At 33.6% G+C, this 25,279-nt stretch overlaps 1 protein-coding gene across 1 annotated transcript in view; it reads left to right on the top strand.

Moving 5' to 3' along the window:
* The window catches only part of IQCM (IQ motif containing M), a 381,316-nt gene that overhangs the window by 183,278 nt on the left and 172,759 nt on the right, over positions 1-25,279 (top strand). The window contains 1 exon segment of the mRNA XM_026454113.1: positions 2,998-3,132. Coding sequence (XP_026309898.1) covers positions 2,998-3,132 — 135 coding nt within the window.

Here is a 25,279-nt window from a genome sequence, read left to right on the forward strand (position 1 = left end):
GAGAGAGAGAGGCAGAAAAAGAGAAGATCCTTCTCCCATTAGGAAGCTACTTGTACTCCTTTTACTTATAGAACCGAGAGAGAGTCAGATTTTAAGACTTTTGCCCATAAACTCTCCATACCACTAGTACAAAATTCAGGAAGATCTTAGTACTCTTTTTATGAATAGTAGTTTATATTATATAATCTAATATGAACATACTGATTTTATAATACCACAATATATACTAAAACCTTACAGTTATTACACTGGCCAAATTTTCTTTTCCATCCACTTTAATTTTTAGCTACTGACTTCCAAATCACATATCCTTTCCAAAATGCTCCTACTGTTTTACTCAATTAGTCTTCTCTTGATACCCCAAACTATCACTAAATTGATTTTTTCACATTATGGAATGTTGCTTATTTTTCGTATCTTTACTTTCTTTCCATGATTTCTCCTTCTCAATTTGTAACTGCAGATTTCAATATTTTTGCATCCTGAAATATCCCCTTAGTTTGAAAAAAATAATTAATGTGATTTCTGTTTTCCATCCTGGACTCTGGTGCTTTCTAGCTGAGAAGCTTTTTGAGTAAAAGTCTTAAAGATAGTGAGAGATAAGCCAGGTGGACTATGGGGGGAAGAAAGTTCTAAGCAGAGGGAGCATCAAGCACAAAGGCCTTAATTTGGAAGCTGCTAGTCTTGGAGGAAGCCAGGAGACTAGTATTGCTAGAATGAAGTTTGTGACTGGAGAACAGAGCAAGATGGAATTGGAAAGGTAGTTGGGAGCACAGGTTTTGTCAAACTTTATAGACCGTTGTATTTTACCTGGAGAGAATTGGGAAGCCATTGGAGGATTGGGAACAGAGGACTATGAAGCAACTTGTGTTGCAGACATCACTCTGGTAATTTTGTTGAGAATAGGCTAACATGTGGCAAAAACAGAATAAAGGAGTCCAGTTAGGACAGATGGTGATCTGTCCAACATGGGAGCTGAACAGTAGAACAGAATTTGGTTAATGAATAATTTAAAGAATTACCAACCAGAACATCCATTTACATTGAGGGGTAAAGTAACTCTATAGAGACAGAATTTGCAAGTTCTAATTTGTCTTCATGTTACTTAGAAATTTCTTCATCTTTTCCATGTGTTGATGGCTAATTGGGTGATATTTGGCAGATACCTATACAACTTTTTAAGCATCTTTCAATTATCAGAAAATTTCATTAATTTTAGTGATTTAAATTTTGTATTTACTCTAGGTATATCATCCTTGAATACTAATTCTCCTTTCATGTTGCTGAAAGTTTGCTCATAGGTCATAATATGCAGGTTAAGGGCACTGTTATCAATTATACAGTTTCAAAGCCATAATATTAATAGGTACATCAATATTATCTTATGAGAAACATATAAAATGATTAATTCAAGGAGAAACTAATAAAGGGCTATATACTTTTACAAGGAGAAATACATTTACTTAATCACAAAAGTAAAAGGTGATATTCTTTTTGTTTTAGTTTAGAATCAGATGCTGAGACAGTAATTCAAGTACAACTAATTTGCTTGGGAGTTAATACTAGGCAATACTGTTAATGGAATGGAGAAAGGAGACAGGAGGGAAAGGGGTCAAAAAAGAGTGCAATATCAAGCAAATTACCACGTGGACAACTGGAGCTTAATCCCTCTAGGGAACTCAGAAAAAACAGTGTAAACAACTTGAGTGCTGGGTCTTTCTCAGCCAACTCCCCTGAGTCTGGTTGAGGCCCACTGCTTGGTGCATAGATGGGTTGCATGAAGGCCTGTAGCCAGAGGGAGCCCTTAGGCAATGGAATGCAGATGCTGGCAATTGAACGTCAAGTTAGCATGCACAGAAGTAAGGGACAAGGAGATATAGATGGGACACTGAAAGAAACTGCTCTAGTTTGCTTATTTCAAAAAAGACAAATAGTCATACATACACTAAATATAAATTTTCATTTATTGTACTGCTGTGTTTTAGGATCTCAAATAGCTATTCATATTTAGACAATCACTAAATATGTCTTGAATCTGTTGATGTCTCATAGCTATCTCCCTCAACTGAATGAATGAATGAATGAATGAATAAATGAATGAATAGAAAAACTGAAATCCATGTGGTTGAGTGCCAGGATGATATAACTTCTGTTAGAAACCACCTTGGTGCCCTTTGACATTGACAGTCAGAGCTAAACCTGTATTTGAGCAGTCGCTGACATCCTGTAAATGTTGACTTATACAATCAGCTTCTTGGGGTTAAATGTAGCATATTTCAAAGTAGAAACTCAATGTCACTTTTTTGAAAAAAGAAAAAAATTATTTATGGAAAACTACACTTATAAAATGTATGCATCAATTGTCTTGCTCGTTATCTAACTCCTTTCTAAAGTCAAGTATGGGAGATAAGTGACAGGTGGCCCAACTGAGTGGTTTTCTGTGGTAGTCTTGAGCCAGGAGTGACAAAGTACCTTAAATGTGAAAGTAGAAATGCATGAAGTCAGTGAGCAAAAAGTAGACATTGCTCCCAATTAGGGGCCAACTTTAGAAACAGAATAAGCCATCCAAAGTGGAATTACCAATTTAAGTAGTTAGAATGTGAGTAAAAGCCAAAAAGAGATGAAAAAAGTAGAGCAGCTAATAAACAATGAAGAGTGAAGTGGATCAGTAGTTGTCAGGTCCTCAGAAGTCCTGATATAAAAGCTACCTCTTATGACATGGTTGAGTTGACATTATAGGATTTATCATCAACTGTCATGAAGCCAGTATAGAAGGTGCCAGTATTCATCTTGGGGAATCAAGTAAAAATTTCACTGCTGTGGAATGTGAGGAGAGAGAAACATGCCCACTTCCTTCTAACCTTTGCCAGAAGGTCGACATAGTGCTAGACTAATCATGGAGTCTTACTGGTAGACAGGAAAATAAAGCTAGAGTTAAAGTTTTTTACTTGATGTATTGTTTAGAAAATATTTTCTTTTACATTTTTGTCCTTTTAGTCTATGAAATAATGTTTGCTAAGAGGGAATATTGGCCAAAAATAGAAAGAAGTGAGCTCCCCAATTTCTTCAGTGACTGTGGACATTTCCCAACTCAGAAACAAATTGATGATACTTGGGACCTGGTCCATCAAGGTGAGTAGTTTCTCATTTCTTTTTTTTATTTTTCTCCTTCTTTTCTTCAACTTTCTTCTTTTCTCTTTCCCAACTTTCCTCAGTTGTTCTCTTCCTTTCTTCATTCCTTCTCTTACTTTTACTAAACTTTTTATAAGTCCTTTCCCTCAGATTTATTTGTATCTGATCTTAATATTTGTGAAGGAAAATATTTGAAAAGTAGGTTAAAAGAAGTTAATACAATACAGGTTTTTTTGGAGGAAGATGGAAGAGATGGTTTTCATTTTTATAGTTTTTAGGTATTTTTTGATATAAAATAAGTTACATCAAGTTGAGTATATTTTAAACCATCGTGTTTTAAATACTGATGCTAGGAGGCTTTCTCCTGGATAGTTAGATTTGGTACTGGAGAACACGGTCAAGTTAAAATGTATAAACATTGTAAGCTCTTTCAATACAATATACTTTCACAGAAAATCATTTCTTTTCTGAATAATAAATGAAAAATATTGTTTATGGGAATATTTAATAATTTAAATGGAGCAAGATTTCTCTCTTCACTAAAGACTAATAAGGGGATGTAAATTGTCACAAAAGCATGAAAAAATCTCAATGAATTTTCCTTTAATTTCTTAAGATTCTTCTCAACTTTTCTTTCTTTTTTCCCCAGCTTTATCAAAGTATAATTGACAAATTAAAATGGTTTATATTAAAGATGTGATGATTTCAGATACATATGCATTGTGTAATGACTACCACAATCAAATTAATCAATATGTCCATCACCATCCATAGCCACTGTGTGTGTGTGTGTGTGAGTGTGAGTGTGAGTGTGTGGTGAGGACACGTAAGAACTGTTCTCCTAGCCAATTTCAGGTAATCAATACAGTATTAACTACAGTCACCATGCTGTACATTAGATCCCCAGAACTTATTTGTCTTTCAAACTGAAAGACAAAAATTTGTATGTTTTGACCAACATCTCCTTAATTCCCTCCAACCCTCAGCCCTGGCAACCGCCATCCTACTCTATGCTTTTATATCAACTTTTATAGATTCCACATATAAGTAAGACTACACAGTGTTTGTGTTTCCATATCTGGCTTATTTAACTCAATATAATGTCTTCCAAGTTCATCTTTATTGTGACAAATGACAAAACTTCCTTATTTTTAAAGGTTGAATAGCATTCCATTGTGTATAATACCACTTTTTTATCCATTCATTTGTTGACAGGCACTTATATTGCTTTCTTATCTTGGCTATTGTGAATAATGCTGCAGTGGAGGTACAGATATCTCTAACAAACTGATTTCATTTATTTGGATATATACCGAGTAGTAGGATTGTTGGATCTTATGGTAGTTCTATTTTTAATTGTTTAAGGAATTTCCATACTATTTTACATACTGGGTATACCAATCTACATTCTACCAATAGTGTACAAACTTTCCCTTTTCTCCACATTTTCGCCAATACTTGCTGTCTCTTGTCTTTTTAATAATAGCTATCATACTAGGTGTGAGGTAATATCTCACTGTTGTTTTGACTTGCATTTCCCTGATGATCATATACCTGTTGGCCATTTGCATATCTTCTTTGGAAAAATGCTTATTCAGGTTTGTTGGCCATTTTTGAATTGAATTATTTGGGGGTTTTTACTATTAAGCTGTATGTTTATCATTTATTTTGGATATTAATCCTTTATCAGACATATGGGTTGCAAATATTTTCTCGCATTCTACAGATTTTCTTTTCATTTTGTTGATTGTGTTTCCTCTGCTGTGCATAAGCATTTTAGTTTGATGTAGTCCCACTTGTTTTTTAAAAAATTATTCTTATTTATTATGATAGAGACTGTGATCTAAGTTGCTTAGGCTAGTTTTGGACTCCTGGGCTCAAGGGATCCTCCTGCCTCAACCTCCCGAGTGGCCGGGACTACAGGCACATGCCACTGTGCCCGACTGTTTTTTGTTTCTTTGTTTTTGCTTCTGTCACCTGTGCTTTTGGGGTCATATTAAAAACTAAAACCATAGCCAAGATTGCCATCACAGTGCTTTTCCCCTGTTTTCTTCTAGAAGTTTTGTGGCTTCAGACCTTACATTTAAGACTTTAATCCATGTCAAGTGAATTTTTAAATATGGTGTTAAATAAAAGTCTGATTTTATTCTTTTGCATGCAGTTATCAAGTTTGCCCAACACCATTTATTGTAAAAACTATCTTTTCCCTATTGCGTATTCTTGGCACTCTTGTCAAAAATTAGTTGCAAAAAATGCATGGGTTTATTTCTGGGCTCTCTATTCTATTCCATTGGTCTATTTGTCTGTTTTTATGCCTGTACCATACTGTTTTGAATACTATAGCTTTTTAATATAGGTTGAAATCAGGAAAGGTGATGCCACTAGCTTTGTTCTTCTTTCTCAAGATTTATTTAGCTATTCAGGAACTTTTATAGTTTCATGTAATTTAGGTTTGGTTTTTATAAAATGCCATTGGAATTTTGATAGGGATTGCATTGAATCAATAGATCATTTAGAGTAGTATAGGCATATTAACAATATAAAGTCTAATTCATGAACACAATATATCTTTTCAATTATTTGTGTCTTCAATTTATTTAATCAATGTCTTATGGTTTTCAGTGTATAGATCTTTTACCTATTGGGTTAAATTTATTCCTAAATATTGTATTTTCTTTGACGCAATTGCAAAGGGAGTTGTTTTCTTAATTTCTTTTTCAGATAATTTTTTGTTAATGTAGAGAAAAACAACTGATTTTTATTTGTTAGTTTTTCTTTCTATTTATATACTCATGCTCTGGCTTTCTACTGTGTTTAGAGATAATGTCACCACAATGTAATTGACAAGAGATGGTAAGGAAGTGAAACAAACATTTCAAGACCCTTTTTTTTAAATCTAAAGAAAGGGCTCACATACTAGTACAAAGGTGTGAGTAAATCAGAATGTAAAGATGGATGCTTCATTATATGTTTGGAGTTCTCTTCTTTCATTCTTGGTGCAAATTTACAGAATTCTTTACCTATGGACTTTCTTTTGCCACTGCTGTATCCTAGTATCTGGAACAACTTTTTAGACTTTGATAAATATTTGTTCACCTATTTGTAGGCGCATCTACATCACTTTGTGCTTCAGTTTAGGTTAAGTGACTTTTTCTTAATGATAAAAGTATTTAATTTTTATTATAGAAAATTTGTAAAATATAAAAGTATATAAAATTTTGAAGAAATAGCAATTGTTAACATTAACTATCTCTCTAAGTTTTTCTGTCAATAGGACATTATTTTATGAAAATCCAGATTTTCCATATATAGTTTGAACATATTGTTTTTGTTTAACAATACTCATCAGTTTCAAAGCTACAAATAATTTTTACAGCGTTATTTTTGACAGAGTAGTAATCTGCCATATGGATGTTCTATAATGTATTTATTGTTATACATTTAAGTTGTTTTCATTTTTCTTATAATAATAAAATAAAAAAATTAAATGCAGCAAAATATAACTAATCAAGTAGTTAAAAAATACATGACTAGTGTTAGTAATTTAAAATATGTATTTTTTTTCAAATTAACAGCTTCAAAGGGATATTTTTCTCTATTCAGTATTTTAGAGTATATCATAATGGGTTAGATTTAGAGCATGGCTCTGGGGTTAGCTTGCCTGGGCTTAATTCCCTACTCTACCACTTTCTAGCTGTCTTTGGACAAGTTATATATTCCTCCTATACCCCACTTTTTTCAGCTATAATAAGAAGATAATATCTAAGTCACTGGACTGTTGTGAGGCTTAAATGAAATAATTATGTAAAATATGTGGTCCATTGTAAGTGTGCAATAAAAGTTTGTTATTACTTATAAGTAATTCTCACATATTCTTAATTATGAAAATAAACATTTATAATTATGTTTGTTTTGAAAATGTTTAAAAATTAAACAAAATTGTATAGTGACTCATTTTAACAGAGATTTTATATTGAATATCATCAGTTGGTTTCTACCCATATCATCTCTTTTGATTATCATAATGATCTACATGCTAGAGGAGGTGATATGCTCGTTTATACATATTTTATGGATGGGAGAACTGAGGCTTAGAAAGAGACTTTTCTAAGCTCATTGATAGAGCTGGAACTTTAATATTGCTCTCTTCGAGTTAAGGTGAATGCTTTTTCCATTCTACTCTGTGCAGACATTTTAAAAATCAATGTTATAAAAACATAATTAGATGGATGATTAAAACATTCTTGATAGCAAGAGCTGCCTTTTATTCATGTTTCACAGACTAGCTTAATGCCTTGCAATATGTTAGATTTTTCTGTAAATGATTGTGTCTGTTAAGATTCTTATTTAAACTAAAATTTTCAAAAAAAAAATTAATTTAAAAGCATATTTTTATTATAATGCAGAAGATTGGGAAACTTTACAGAAAGGGGCCACTCCAATGTAATTTTAAATGTGTCTAATTATATTGGTCCATCCAGCTACAACACTTTTTGATGCATAAGAAGATTTAATTTAAAATGGAGGAGATATTTTAAAATATGAAAAGACAACAGAAAACTGATGCAAGAAGGAGCTAAATTAATGGGTTCCTATTTGCTTTTGTTATATATTCTATTCTTAAAAGAATTTGATTTTATGCATTTTAGATTGTCTGTCATCTTCATTTATACTGACTTCTTTGATTGTGCATAATAGCTCCAGATGTGCAACCTATGCATTTTTTCATCCGGTAGAATATTTCACCTGAATGCATATGTAGCTAATTCAATTGATTAACTACTTTAGTGTACGACACCAAGTGGGTCACATTTCTGAAACTGTCTTCAGGTATTTTTAGCTTTTTTTTTTCATTCTTTATTCTTATCACTATGGTAACAAAAAAATTTGTGACTGAGGACATGATTTTTGTCTAAAAATCTTACTTTGGGAGAATGAAGCAACGTCCGGCTACATGTGTAGGCAGATCTTAAAAGCTGCAGAATATGCAAACATGAAAACCATTTCTTGATATTCATTTAAATTCCAGTAAATGAAACTAATAATATGAGAATAGCATATCAAAAAGTAAAGAAAATAATGAATTGTGGGCATATATTATCTACTTATACTTCTGTCTAGTCCTTAGAAATGTGAACTTTGAAGGTTTTCCCCTATTTTTCCAACATGTAAATGGAACTTTTAGTTCATTTTCTGCAATTAAGATAATCAAAAAACTCAACAACGATGATAAGTTCATTTTTAGTGAGGAACCCTAGATAAAAATCTTAAAAACCATGAAAGGTACTTACTTATATTCTGTTTAACCTGAAATATCTTATGCATCTGAACAAATTATAACCTGAGATATGATATGAATCATTTTAGGTTTTCTGACTAGTTAGTGGCAAACTGTAACTATTTCCTGAGCCCCCTGTTCCTCAGACCACAGCTTTGTCCACCACAAACCAACAATGCTAAATTTTCTGCTCCTTTACCAATATATAGCTTGTTTTTATTAGATGGGAAACATATAATGATTTTCTCTTAAAAGTTTTTCACATTAACAGGCACTCTAATCATAAAGTTTAATTATTTAGGAAGGAATTTAAAAGGATTTTTTAAAAATAGAAGAATTTAGACTATAAAAATTTTAAGACTGAAAAATTCTGATGGGAAAAGAATGAAGACGTATCAGAGGTAACATGCTACAATAGCCTTATTTTAAATAACTTCTAAAATAGAAATTTAACACATTCTTATTGCAAAACATTTTGAAAATACACACTAAAAATAAAAGGTGAAACACTGGCAACTTTATGTTTGAGAATAGTGTGAGGCTCCTGACTAGGGATCAGAATAGGTAGATAAGGATCTTATAAGTTCCCCCATTAATATTTGGTTAAATGTGTTTGGCAATTTATCTTCTTCATTAATAGAATAAAAGTAGGATCACATTATACATATGTTGCTGATGCAAATCTCAGCTCAGAAGCTCACTGTTTAAGACTTACTTTATATTTTCAGGCTTCGTGCATCAGAAATTAATTTCAGGCAATTTGACTTTTCATTCTATTTTTCTGAGGTTTTTGCTAAATAAGAGTGGATGACAGTCAATCTCTATTACTACTGTCAGCCCCAGCCAACCACTGATCTGCTTTTTGTCTCTATAGATTTGCCATTTCTGAAAATTTCTTGTAAATGGAATCATACAATATGAAGCCTGTTAGGTAATGACATAGCTTGTGGGGTCCAGATGATCTGCAGTATTATCTGTCAACTTTGGCACTTCCTGGTAGTTAGTTCACTACATTACCACATACTAGATCACTTAAACAATGACAATTTAGTGTTTCATAGTTCTAAACACTAGGAGTCTAAGATCAAGGTGTTGGCAGATTTGGTTTCCCTTAAGGCCTCTTTTCTGGGCTTGTTTTCCTTCTGTGTCCTCACATGGCCGTTCTTTTGGGCATGCTCACCTCAGTATCTCTTCCAGTTTTATAGGGACTCCTGTCCTGTTGAAATAGGGCCCTACCCTTATGACCTCATTTAACCTTAATGCCTTCTTTAAAGGTTATATCTCCAAATAAAGTCACATTAGGGGTTAGAGCTTAACAGGTTAATTTTGGGAGAGGACACAATTGAGTCTATAGCACCTGGGATATCCATTGATTTATTGGCACTTATTAGTCAATTTAATCAGGATGCAATAAAGATTCTTTTTTAAATTAATTTAATTTTATTTTTTGAGATGAAGTCTTGCTATGTTGTCCAGGCTGGAGTGCAGTGGTGCAATCTTGGCTTGCTGCAACCTCCACCTCCTGGGTTCAAGAGATTCTTCTACCTCAGCCTCCCAAGTAGCTAGGAATACAGGTGCCCACCACAATGCCCAGCTAGATTTTTGTATTTCTTTTAGTAGAGATGGGGTTTCACGATGTTGGCCAGGTTGATCTGAAACTCCTGACCTCAGACGATCTGTCTGCCTTGGCCTGCTGGGATTACAGGCATGAGCCACTGCTCCTGGCCAGTTCTCTTTTTATTTTTTGACATCTCTAATGAGATATAATTTACATCTTAAAAAATTCACCCATTGTAAGGATTCAGTTAAATGATTTTTAGTAAATGTACATTGGTGTACAACCATAAGCATGTTAGATTAAATTTAAAGATTTTCATAACCTCAAAACATCATTTTGGGCCCATTTGCAGCTAATCCCTACTCTTACCCCCAGTCCCAGACAACTACTAGACTGCCTCTGTCTCTATAGATTTGTCATTTCTAAAAATTTCTCATAAATAGAATCATGCAATATGTAGTCTACAATATATAGACTGGCTTTTTTCAACAATATTTTTGAGGTTCATCCATGTCATTCCTTCTTATTGCTGAATAAGATTTCTTTGTATAAATAAGTCACATTTTGTTTATCTATTCATTAGTTGATGGACATTTAGGTTGTTTCCACCTTTTTGTTTTGAATAATGCTACTATGAGCATCTCATTGAGGTTTTAATTTGCGTTTCTCTAATAATGAATGATGTTGAGCATCTTTTATTAGACATTTTTATTTATCTTCTATAGAGAAGCCTATTCAAAACTTTTGCATATTGTTTCAATTGAGAGCTTTGTTTTCTTCTTATTAAATTATTGACTTCTTTCTACTCTGGATACAAATTCTTTATTAGATATATAATTTACAAGCATTTTTCCCAGGCTGTGGAATATCTTTTTCTTTTCTTAATGGCATCCCTGAAAAGCAAAGGTTTTTAATTTTTATAAAGTATAATGCATCAGTTTTTTTTTTCTTTTCTTGGGTATGCTTGTGTTGTTATATCTAAGAAGTTTTTGCTTGTAACAAGATAAAGCTTTTCTTCTATGATTTTTCCAAGAATTTTAATGACTTACTCTTACTTTTTGGTCTATAGTTTATTTTCTTTCAGCCTATTTGCATATTTGAATATAAAGTGTTTTTCTTATAGAGAGCATAGAGTTTGATCTTTTAAAAATATAGTCTGTTTGATTGGAGTCTTTAATTCATTCATATTTGATACAATAATTGATATGCTACATTTATGTCTGTCATTTTACTATTTATTTTGTATATGATTCATGTCTCCTTTGTCCCCATGTTCCTCCTTTACTTTCTTCTTTTGAATTTTGTATGTATACTTTTCATTTATCATTATAATTATACCAGGAATTTTTAAAGTATATTTTAATAATTATTTTCTTAGTGGTTGCTCTAGGTGTTGCAATATACATTTTAATTTATTACAATATTTTTAGATAAATATGAAAATAATTCCAGTTAAACATAGTCACTTTGCTTCAATACAGCTGCCTGTCATCCCTCCTTTGTGTTGTTATTGTCATATATATAACATATGAAATTTATAAGCCTAGCAATATAGTTTTATAATTATGTTTTATGTAATAATATAGTTTTGAAAGGAGTTAAGAGAAGATATTTGCAGATATCTTTTATACTGTTATATATATATAAAACAAATATATATAAGTATATAAAATATATCTGCAAATGTATATTGCAAATGTATATATGTATTCATATATATATATATATATGAATTCCTTTGCTCTTCATTATTTCTTTTGCTCTTTACCATTTACCATTTCTTTTGCTCTTCGTTATTTCTCTGGATATGAGTTACCATCTGGTGTCTTTTTCTTTCAGCAGGTCTTCTGGTAGTGTATTCATTTAATATCTTTATGTCTGGAAATGTCTTTATCACCTTTATTCTTGAAGAATAGTTTTGCTGGATATAGAATTCTTAGTTGCCAATTTTTTTATTTTTCAGTCAGCATTGTGAATATGTCCTTCCACTGCCTTCTGACCACCATTAGTTCTGATGGGAAATCAGCCATTAATCTTATATTTGTTATCTTATATATGATGAGGCATTTTTCTCTTTCTATTTTCAAGAGTATGTCTTTGCCTTTGTCTTTCAACAGTTTGGCTATGGTGTGTTTACATGTGATCACTTCATGTTTGTTTATTATACTTGGGATTCCTTGAACTTAGATTTTTAGATTAATGTTTTCCATCAAATTTGGCAATTTTCAGCCAATATATTTTTATTCACTTTTCCTCCTCCCTCCTTTCCTTTGATAACTCTCATTATACTTATGTTAGTACACTTAAAGTTTTCCCAGAAGTCTCTGATGCTGTTTATTTTTAAATCTTTCTTTGTTTGGTTGTTCAAATTGGATAATATCTATTAATCTACCTTCAAATTCACTATGTCTTTTTTCTGCCTTTTCAAACCTGTGGGTGAGACCATTTTGTAATTTATTTCATTATTGTATTTTTCAACTCTAGAATACATTTAGTTTCATTTTATTGATTCTATTTCTCTTTATAATCTATTTTTAATTTTATCATATTTTTCTTTAATTCTTGAAATATAATGTATATTAATTATTTGAACATGTTTATAACAGTGTCTTTGAGTTCTTTGTCTGTTAAATGTAACTCCTTTTCACATAAGTATGGGTCACCCTTTTCCATTTCTTGGCATGGCATGTCTTATTTTGTTGTTGTTATTGTTGAGTACTGGAAATTTTAGATACTATATTGTTACAACTATGGATTCTCCCCTTACCATTATGGCCTGCCCCAGGATTTACTTATGTAAAGGTTTTGGGCTGTGGTGTCTACAACTTTTGTGTAGCAGGCTGCCACTTTTCTGATATTTAATAGGTATTCTTTAATGCTTTCACCCATCTGAGAGATAAAAGTACATTCTCTTTTCTGGTTAATAATTTAAGGAATAAGTCAAAAAGTGAAAGGAAATTCATGAGAGCCTGCTAATGGATACCTTCCTTGGTTGAAGCAATCCAGAGTCTTTTTCAATGAAATTGCTTGTAAATATAATTAACAAATATATTTTAAACACTTAATATGTGCTGTGAAAAGTAATGTGGTTCAAATATTTCAGATTCTCCATAATAACTGGAGAGACATACACACATATGACTACATACATACCATGTTGCTAGTTTAGTGCTTAGACATTCACACATGTATCAAGTGCTCAGATGATATAGTATTAATTATATGTTCCTTAGATAGAGGGTAGGATTTGAGTTAATCATTGGAAGATGAGAAAATAAAAACAAAGGTTTAACACATAGAAGTTAGTCAATGTGCAAAGTAGATTAGAATTTTCGGGATAGCTGGTAACACTGAATGGGAGAAAATCTGTGTCTTTGGGGTAGATACCTGGAGAGGGAGCCATGCTACTAAAACCGCTGACTAAAAGACATCTGATCATTTATTTAGATCTAGTTAATTATGATTGCTTTCCCCATGGGATTCTATTGTTTTCAGTTCATTATTTACCTATCATCTGCCTACTGTAAATGGATGTTTTCAAATATACAATGCAAATTAGATTTTGGAAATAAATCATTTTTGTCAGTAGAAGCTATTTAAACCCTTTCCCCTAGAGCTGAATACCTCTGGATAAACAAGAAACCAAACTCTAAAGGCAAAGAGCAACCCTGAAAGATTTGTCTTATCATCACCTTGCTTTAGCTACCTAATCCAGGCAGCTGTTTCTACGATTCTGCTTGCTCTCTTCCCTAGCACTTTTTAAAGACTTTCTCATCTTACATTATTTAACTCTGTTAATGCCTGCTTTCACCCTAGCAATAGCTGTGCAAAGCCTATTAAAGCCCCTGAGAATCATCATGGTTAGTGAAAGACTTTTTCTTCCCCCCCACTTTCCTGTCTATCCTACAGTCATGTGAGTTGTTACTCCAATTAGTAAGTTACTCTAATTTGCCATTCTGTATTTTTTCAACCTTTGACTCTTATTATTTGGTTTGATATATTTGTACCATTGTTATATAAGCTGCACAGAGAATCTGATTAAATTCTGTAATATTACTTAACAACAGTTATTCTTCTAAAGTGTGTCTGTTTTCTTTAAGTAGAAAATAACCATCTTTAAGAAACAGTGGGAACAGCAGGGGCTTTAGAATGGTATAACTTCAATAAAGATATAATTACTTTCATAAGTTTGCTGGAGAGCAGGGCTTTTGGTTCCTTTTGTTAGATCACTGTTTATTAAGATTATACACCCAGTATTCCTAACATGCAGAGAGCCACTAGCCAATCTTTGTTTTATAATATTAAATTACTATAAAATCAGGAATATAAACTCCCTGATGAGAACAACTTAGCTATACAAGTTTATGATACATGAAAGGAACACTAATATAAAATATTGTATCATAAATTCTTGATATACAAGCTATTAAGATATGCAAAATTTTAATTAATATACTTATCCCAACATCATAAATATAATATTAAGGATATTTTTATTTTTTCTGGCATTTATCTTGGTCCAGAGTCCTATAAATTGCTACAGTAAAATGAAAACTTCCAAAAGACTTAAGGTAGTTTTCAGTCCTTTACTGTCATAATGTTTTGTAGTTCTTACTGAGTTTGCTTAAGTCACATTTAGTAATGAACATTTTTCTAGCTTTTCTGAATCAAGCTTTTATTATACATTATGCATTGCTCAATAAGGCAACATGATGCTTCCATGCTGTGAAGCCTATCATGCACGATATAAATTATTAGTAGTATTGAATTGAAAGCTTATGATTCAGGTTTGTAAAAGCAAGCCTCTTACTGGGAGCTGCCAGTTTGGCAGAACATAAACCGATTGTTTATGCTAAAAGCTTGCTTTTTTAAAAAGTTTACCTCTAGAGCCATGATCGGTCCATAAGAGTTTAATTTTGGTATTTTGATTTCCAAAATTTAAAATTCAGTTTTCATATTGAAATCAACATGGAATACAGTGGTGTAGCTATGTCTTTTATTAACCATACTGACTTATAAAAGGAGATATTTATGGAGTAAACTTCTTGGGGGCATAGGTTTTCAGAGATTAATTTAAATATCTCATGTTTCTACCATAAAATTGTTGAGTTTTTATTCTTTAAAAATATTCTTGTCAATGATTCCTTATATACCACTGTGTATATAATTTTAGCATGATGAGGGACCTAACATCCTTTTAGCTGATGTTGTTCTGTGGTTTAGAGGACATGATTTTTCATATACCTCTTCATATGCACTTGTCATCTTTTGAAGTAAACACAGATATACACATACAAGCAAATTTGCATAGCATGTGCATCAATAGTAATGCCCATCAGCATTAACAACTTCCTATAATAAAGGCAGATATCAGAACCATCTCTTTCTCTTTTGTATGGAGTTTAATTCATAATACTAATCAGAAAAGGCACAAAATTGAATGTACACTTACAATTTATTGTGTGCATTTTCTAGCATTCAGGTTTACATTTAACATTAAACAAATATTTAACTAGTGGCTCTTAATCAAGGTCTCATCACCTATTTATGTATTTAAATAAATTGTAAAGTGAGTGCCAAATAAGTTGATTCTAAGAAAGTTAAGGTCCCTAGATTTTTAAAGTAAGAAATAGATTTGAATGGATTAAAGGATAATCCCTATAACATCACTGTCACTGACTAAAATTCTAAAGACAAAAAAAGCAGTAGAAATTTCCCTGCCAAATATAGTGCCCTTCTTGGACTTTTTCATTCTATATAAATGTGAGAATTAGTCTTTCTAGTTCCATTAAAAGTGCAGTTAATATCAAGATAGTTTGTAGAGAATGGATTTCTTTTTTTCTATTAAATCTTCCTGTTTAACAATAGTGTTGTGGTTTGGCTGTGTCCCCACCCAAATCTCATCTTGAACTGTAGTTCCTATAATCCCCACGTGTCATGGGAGGGATTCAGTGGGAGGTAATTGAATCATGGGGTGGTTACCTCCATGCTGTTCTCATGATAGTGAGTTCTCATGAGAGTTTATGACTGTATAAAGGGCTTTCCCCACCTTCATTCTCCACTTCTCTTTGCCTGCTGCCATGTAAGATGTGCCTTTGCTCCTCCTCTGCCTTCTGCCATGACTGTGAGGCTTCCCTGTCCATGTGGAATTGTGGGTCCATGTGGAATTGTGAGTCCATTAAGCTGCTTTTTCTTTGTATGCCCAGTCTTGGGTATGTCTTTATCAGCAGCATGAGAACAGATCAATACAAATAGGCTATCTTAAGTATATAAAACTATACTTAAGTATTGTTTTATATTTTTTAATAAGAGTTTTTTTTAAAATTCTCTATAAAGCAAAAATCACAAGCATTCTTATACACCAGTAACAGACAAACAGAGAGCCAAATCATGAATGAATTCCCATTCACAATAGCTTCAAAGAGAATAAAATACCTAGGAATCTAACTTACAAGGGATGTAAAGGACCTCTTCAAGGAGAACTACAAATGACTGCCCAGTGAAATAAAAGAGGACACAAACAAATGTGAGAACATATCATGCTCATGGATAGGAAGAATCAATATTGTGAAAATGGCCATACTGCCCAAGGTAATTTATAGATTCAATGCCATCCCCATCAAGCTACCAATGAGTTTCTTCACAGAATTGGAAAAACTGCTTTAAAGTTCATATGGAACCAAAAAAGAGCCCGCATTGCCAAGACAATCCTAAGTCAAAAGAACAAAGCTGGAGGCATCACGCTACCTGACTTCAAACTATACTACAAGCCTACAGTAACCAAAACAGCATGGTACTGGTACCAAAACAGAGATATAGACCAATGGAACAGAACAGAGCCCTCAGAAATAATACCACACATCTACAGCCATCTGATCTTTGACAAACCTGAGAAAAACAAGAAATGGGGAAAGGATTCCCTATTTAATAAATGGTGCTGGAAAAACTGGCTAGCCATAAGTAGAAAGCTGAAACTGGATCCTTTCCTTACTCCTTATACAAAAATTAATTCAAGATGGATTACAGGCTTAAATATTAGACCTAAAACCATAAAAACCCTAGAAGAAAACCTAGATAATACCATTCAGGACACAGGCATGGGCAAGGACTTCATGTCTAAAACACCAAAAGCAACGGCAACAAAAGCCAAAATTGACAAATGGAATCTAATTAAACTAAAGAGCTTCTGCACAGCAAAAGAAACTACCATCAGAGTGAACAGACAACCTACAGAATGGGAGAAAATTTTTGCAATCTACTCATCTGACAACGGGCTAATATCCAGAACCTACAAAGAACTCAAACAAATTTACAAGAAAAAGCAAACAACCCCATCAAAAAGTGGGCAAAGGATATGAACAGACATTTCTCAAAAGAAGACATTCATACAGCCAACAGACACATGAAAAAATGCTCATCATCACTAGCCATCAGAGAAATGCAAATCAAAACCACAATGAGATACCATCTCACACCACTTAGAATGGCAATCATTAAAAAGTCAGGAAACAGGTGCTGGAGAGGATGTGGAGAAATAGGAACACTTTTACACTGTTGATGGGACTGTAAACTAGTTCAACCATTGTGGAAAACAGTATGGCGATTCCTCAAGGATCTAGAACTAGAAATACCATATGACCCAGCCATCCCATTACTGGGTATATACCCAAAGGATTATAAATCATGCTGCTATAAAGACACATGCACACTTATGTTTATTGTGGCACTATTCACAATAGCAAAGACTTGGAATCAATCCAAATGTCCATCAGTGACAGATTGGATTAAGAAAATGTGGCACATATACGCCATGGAATACTGTGCAGCCATAAAAAAGAATGAGTTCGTGTCTTTTGTAGGGACATGGATGCAGCTGGAAACCATCATTCTCAGCAAACTATCTCAAGAACAGAAAACCAAACACCGCTTGTTCTCACTCGTAGGTGGGAATTGAACATTGAGATCACTTGGACATGGGAAGGGGAACATCACACACCAGGGCCTATTGTGGGGAGGGGGTAGAGGGGAGGGATAGCATTAGGAGATATACCTAATGTAAATGATGAGTTAATGGGTGCAGCACACCAACACGGCACATGTATAAATATGTAACAAACCTGCATATTGTGCACATGTATCCTAGAACTTAAAGTATAATAAAAACTAACTAAATAAATAAATTCTCTATAAAGAACTTATGAATCCCTTTTTATAGTTATTTCTAGGAACTTTAGTTTTCTATTGCTCTTGGGAAATGAAGGAGATTCAGTTCTCTTATATTGTTTCTTAAGTCAGGTGCTAGATACAGAGATGCTTGTTTATTTATTTCTTTTTTATACGTCAGAAATACTTCAAAATAAAAATATAAAAATTCTCTCATTCTTTCCTATCACATGTAGAATAAACACTTAATAAATGACACATTTTTCTGCCTTTCTGACTTCAGCTCCTATTCCTCTCATCTTTGCTCACTGCACTCTAATTAGGCTAATAACTTGACTTTTTAAATACACTAAATTACTTGCATTTGCTGTTTCTTCTATTTAAAATTTTCTTCCCTCATGGCTCCCTTTGCAAGAGTTTGACTCATATCTCTGCTTCAATATCAATTACTCATAAAGCCCCTTCCTGACTTTTCTCTCTAAAATAGCCTGCTGTTCTCCCACTGACCTCTGCCCTCCATCTTTGCTCCATTACCTTAATATTTATTTTCTTTCATCCCACCTATTACTACTTGAGATTATATTACACATGTTTCTCTTTATTTGTTTATGGTCCATCTCCTTCTAGCCTGTTGATTTCCAGTATGGCAGGGGCCATACCTTTCATATTCACTGCTATGACCCAGTTCATGGAATAGAACCTTGTTTGTAGAAAGGAGGGAAGAGATGGTGTCACCAGCCACAGCAGACTGAAGGCCACATGCCCATACTAAGCTAAGAAACATGAAAGGAAAATCTTTCCTACTTTCCTTTAAAATTAGTAGTGTAGGAAAAAATTGTAAAGAGGTAGTATATGCTCACATAGTCCTCTGATGATAAAAAGAAATGATTCAGATAATTATTTTTCAGAAAAAGCCTTCACCTCTCAGAACTTTCCAAAACTCTTTGTCAGGAAAGCTTGTGGAGATCCTGTAGTACTTCCCAGGTAATACTTTCTTATTCATGAGTATTCTGTGTGATTCTTGGGAAATATTATTCAAACATGGCATCTCTTGTAGGTCTCTTGCCAGTGTGTCGCCTTGTAGGCACTGAGAATGTCTAATGGGCCCTGGCATCATACCAGCATTGCCTTTGTATACTAGGTAAAAGACATGTTGCTGCTGTTGTATTTATTTGTTTGTATATTGTTTTGGAGCATTCTAAGGTGAAAACAGCTTTCATGTATACCGTGGCTGTATCTATACAGGAACACTCGCATTATTTTCTGCTATGATCTTGTGAACCCTGGACACACTTGCAGAGCCAGCGAAGTATGAGTCACCCAACAAAAGTGAAAGCTGGGAGGGGATTAAATAAGATTAGGATTCAGATACATGAGATGATAGAGGAGCTGACCCTGGTGTCAGGCAAAGCTACCCTCTTATGTGTACAAGAATGAACCTTCCATGACCAGTCATGTTAATAAGACACCTGCTATAAACAATATGTTCATAAGAAAGTTAACAAACAGTACCAGACCAGTGTCTGTTATTAGTCAAGAGAAATGGACTGTTTGATCAGAGAAAATGTTTAAATATTAAAAAGAGTGTTGTTCTAATTGTTAAAATAAAAGTGAAACAGAATGGTAACTAGCATGCAGTCTCCTCTGAGGGGCTCAGTTGTGCTAGTTCTACATATAATTAATTTTAAAAGCTGATGGCTGCCAGTTTACATCTAAGAAATTTCTACATATTTATAACAGTTTCTGGTGGCAAATACATTGAAATTAATGTTTTTTCATCTTTTATATACTAGACTATAAGCACCGGGTCATTATCTTATGCCTTTTTGTATGCTCAGGATTAGCACATTTTAAAAAGGTTGATAAATATTTGTTGAAGGAAAGAAGGGAAGGACAAAGAGAAGGAAGTGGTAGTTGGAAAGAGAGAGGGAATAAGGAAGAAAAGAATGCAGAGAGGAAAGAAGGAAGCAAACAATGAGTGAGGATTACAGTAGTTTTGAACTTTTTTAGGTTGAAACATACAGAGTTTACAAAAATAGAGAAAAATCTCTTCTCAAATGTTTATCTTGTTACCATCATTTCTTGCCATTTCAAAGGAGTTAGAAAGGAGTTTACTCAGAACTGGCATACCATGCAGATACTTAAGAGGTAAAACTCATGTCACTTTTTAAGGGACGAGTTTATGCATATGACAAAGAACGAATCAAATAGTTCTTCATAGAATCTTACAATACAATGAATATAGTAAATTTATCATGTAGACACAGGTATAACTTACTCTATCATTTCTGCTCCTGAGTAAAACTTTTTCACATGAATTCCAGTATTGTCTAATTATATTGAATATATACATGATGTATGGAAGTTTTTCTTAAAAGTATTTCCAAAACATCCTTGCAAATAAGTTCCAGTTGTTTTTAGTCCACCACTCATCAGAAAATAAATGTGATAATTGTGCATATGGAACATAAAACAAAGTAGCCCATACATTTTTAGGAATCTGCGCCTCTTCTATTTCTCTACCTGGAGACTTTTATAGTTTAAAATAGGCTATCATGTTAACTGATTGAGCACAATTTGTGTGTGTGTGTGTGGGGGGGGGGGGGTTGTGCCTGTGTCTGAGTATGCATGTTTAGGTAACATGATAGCCACATACATCTTCATTGGATAAGGTGTTAACCTTTTCTTTGTTCTTTCTACCTGAAAATAAATCTCTCTAATTGTCTTACCTGAATCAGGCCCCTAGTGGCAACTATCAGTGGTAAAGTACAACATGAAGAGAAACTAAATAGATTTAATTTAGAATTTGGGATTTAATCTACTTCCAGTCCCTTTGCCATGATACTCTCTCAGGACTAATATATTTCAAAACTACTTTTATGTTCCAATAACTTAGTCTATGTGTCAATTCTGTATCCTCTCTTGGATAAACAGAGATTGCTTTCCTGGTTTTTCCCATAGATACATAGAGTTTTCTATCCCATTCACTCATTCAACAAATATTTATTGAACATCTTATATGTTGTATGTTCTTCAAGGTTTCATGGGTACAGTATGAATAAAGCAAATTTCCTGCCCTACTGAAGCTTGCATTGTCCTGGAGAGGGAATTATATATATATATATATATATATATATTTTATATATTTTATGTATATATACACATATATACATGTATATATTTATGTATCAAATCAGTGATAAGTCCTATGAAAAAAACTAAAGCAAGGTAAGAAGATAGAAAGCAAAGTGGGTACATTTTTCTTTGGGGTGGTCAGAATAATTGTTTGGAATACAGTGGTGTTTAAGCAAGGACCATAAGGAAGTGAGGGAGGAAACCATATTGATGACTGTGGGAAGGATCAAGTCCTAAGGCAGGAGTGGATATTGATAGACAGCAAGAAAGCCAGTGTAGCTAGAACAGATGGATCAAGGCAGGTGGTGAAAGGAAATAACAGTGGAGCACTTGCCAAGGACTAGGTCATAGAGGACATTGAAGGCAGCATTAAATACTTTAGATTTTATTGTAAATATGATGGAGACTTCATGTGACTTATATTACAAAAGAGTGGCATGACTTTCATGCGAATGGGCTGTGGGGCCCAAAAGAGGAAGCACGAAGAATTGGCTAGGAAGCTATTGCAACTGGACCCGCAAGAGAGTGGGAAAGCTCAGTTAAGTGGGTTTACAGGGTATGATGAGAATGATGGATTCAGGAACCTCTCAAAAGGAGCATTTTATAACCTTTGGAATCCTTGCAACTAAAAACTGGGCTATGTTAGAGATGTTCTGTAGAGTTGTAGACTTTTGGTAATAGTGCAAATCTTTATTCAAAGATTTGGCAAAATCCCTATAGCCTAGCATATGTCCTGTCAGAAAACACTGTTGGTCAATGCCAATGAAAGTCTGAGATGGGATGGGACCTTTATGGTTTTATGAGAAAAATATGTCACCAACCCAAGGGAAGTAAATTAAATATAATAACTAAAAACCAGAATATTTGGAATGACGAAAACCTTTCTTCTAAAATGTATTCTTCCGGTTGGGTGTGGTGACTTATGCCTGTAATCCCAGCACTTTGGGAGGTCAAGGCCCACAGATCACTTGAGGTCAGGAGTTTGAGACCAGGCTGGCCAAAATGGCTGAAATCCCATCTCTACTAAAAATACAAAAATTAGCCGGTCGTTGTGGTGCGTGCTTTCAATCCCAGCTACTAGGGAGGCCGAAGCAGGAGAATCACTTGAACCCGGGAGGCAGAGGTTGCAGTGAGCTGAGATTGTGCCACTGCTCTCCATCCTGGGTGACGGAGCGAGACTCTGTCTCAAAAAAAAAATATATATATATATATAGAAGAATATATATATATATATATAGAAGAATATATATATATATATAGAAGAATATATATATACATATATAGAAAAATATATATATTTTGAAGAATATATTCTTCAAAAAATATATATATTTTTCCTATCCAGTAATATTTGCTTTTCATAATAAACTTTGCTCATTAAATATTATGTCTCTGTGCTCAATTCCTTTACTTTTGCTTTATTGCTACTTTTTCACTTATTAAAGGAGTCTATCATTTAATGAAAAGCCTTTAGTGCCGCAGAATAAAAATACTTTTACTTCTTATGCAAAAAAAAATTCTTCCTTTTGCTCCTGTAAGCATCATCTCAAGCCGAATGCCATTCACACCTCAGAGAGCTTCTATAGTGCAAGGTACACTGTCTGTCAAGTTAACTGATGGTCAGAAGTACCATCTACTGAGCATTTAAACTAACCTAAGACAAACTGTGACATGTGAGAAATTTGTTTTGGGGAGTCCTCTATCAATGGTGATACTTTTATATTCATTTTCTATGCCCAGAATCCTCATTGCCATGTTCTGTTACCTTAATTCCTCAGGCTTATTCTTTCCTAATTTACTCTCTTGCTTCAAACATTTGATTCTCCCATGAGCCATTTCTTCAGAGCTTTCCAAGGCAATTGGATGATTACATTTTACCTCATCTTTTCAGAATTTGAGATTACCTATGTTATGTAGTAATATCTGATGAGATAGTGATGGGAGCATAATACTATCCTTGCCATGTAGCAGATATGTAATTTTATAAAATCTTTTAATACCTTAACTCAAAGAATTGATAAGTGATGACTGATAAAATGTCAAGCTGTGAAACTTTTTGGGTTCTACATGGTGCCTCAGTTGAGAAGACTGAGTATTCTATTTAAAATTCAAGATAGGCTGGGTGTGGTGGCTCACGCCTGAAATCCCAGCACTTTAGGAGGCTGAGGTGGGTGGATCGTCTGAGGTCAAGAGTTCAAGACCAGCATGGTCAGCGTGGTGAAACCCCATCTCTACTAAAAATACAAAAATTAGCTGGGTGTGGGGGCAGGTGCCTGTAGTCCCAGCTACTCAGGAGGCTGAGGCTCGAGAATCACTTGAACCCAGGAGGCGGAGGTTGCAGTGAGCAAAGATTGCACCACTGCACTCTGGCCTGGGCGATAGAGCAAAACTCTGTCTCAAAAAAAAAAAAAACAACAACAACAACAACAAGATAAATCTCTCATGAAGATATCCAAGCAACATAATTAAGTACCTATTATGTACAAGATGACTAGGAAGAAATACTGTTACTGAGTTGATTGCTGATGTCAGGAAAAGGAAAATGGCATTATTCTTTGAACATTGTCTCAGAAAATCACTTTTTTCTTCATATTGCTGCATGGCTGTGTTTACTTTAACATAGCATGGCTTGGGAGAAGCAGAAAGACTTGAGTGAAATATAACTGTGCTTTAATTCTGTTTCCACCACTAACTAGCTGTATAATCTTGGGCAAGTTTCTCTTTTGGAACCTTATTAACTCCTGTGTAAATCAGAATAATACATACTGAAATTCATTAGGTATCTTACTCCGCTCAGGCTGTTTTAACAAAATACTATCAACTGGGTGGCTTAAACAATAAATATATATTTCTCACAGTTCTGGAAACTGGGAAGTTCAAGATCAAGGGGCTGACAAATTCAGTGTACGTGAGGGCTCTCTCCCTGACTTGCAGATGGCAGCCTTCTTGCTGCATCCTCACATGGCAGAGAGGAAGAGCTCTTATTTCTTCTTCTTCTTCTAAGGACACTCATCTCATTCTGGAGGCTCCATCCTCATGACTTAATTTAAACCTACTTACCTCCCAAAAGCCACCTGCTAATACTATCACATTGGGTGTTGAAGTGTCAACATATGAATTTAGGGAAAGGCACAAACATTTAATCTATAGTAAGAGGGAAATATATGTCACATATAAAGCAACATATCTTCAGGTTCATAAATATTAGTCACTTCATATCCTTAGTCTTTCTTATTCTTGTGAAAAAGATTCAACTATTAAATCTGCTTTGATAGGTGTGGCCAGCACCATGACTGCTTTAGTGCTTGATAGTTTATGGGAACGATAATCATGATCTTTTTATAGTAAGTTTATATGGTGATTCCTGTTAGTTTTTGCTGAGAGCATAATTCCAGGAGTCAGATAGGAAAGTATTTTGGCATGTAACTAGAATTCCCCTTGCTGTACTGATCCGTAAATGTCCTATAAACTGACTATATATTATTACTTTTCCAAGAGGCTATAAAAATAAATACTGGAATCTATTATTTAAAAATTTTCATAATAAATTATTTCCTTAAAATGGAATAAAACATTCATTAATAAGCAAAATATATAGGAAACAACAACAAAAAGAATATAAATTATGCAAGATAATTTTTTAAATTCTGGATATTAATACATTGCATTCACAGTTTACATATTTAAAACATTGCCATAAAATATTTTTTCATGGAATTTTCTAGTTTTACTATTTACACATATGTTCATTGTCAAAAACAATATCAGCTCATTTTAATTCTGTTGAGGGCATTTTATTATAGTATAATTTATTTATACATTAAACATGGATTAATCTGTCATGATGATTGCACAGAGAAGTAGGTTTCATTTGTCTAGATTAAATTTCCATTTGTGTAATGTAAGCAGGCTGCAAATTATTTGAGGAGCTATTTTTTACATTTTCATAGCTCTTTGAAATTTTTCACAGTGAAAAGAACTTTTTTGATGATATAAATAATATATGTTTGTAA

The sequence above is a fragment of the Piliocolobus tephrosceles genome, chromosome 3 (assembly GCF_002776525.5).
Source record: "Piliocolobus tephrosceles isolate RC106 chromosome 3, ASM277652v3, whole genome shotgun sequence".
Lineage (NCBI taxonomy): Eukaryota > Metazoa > Chordata > Mammalia > Primates > Cercopithecidae > Piliocolobus > Piliocolobus tephrosceles.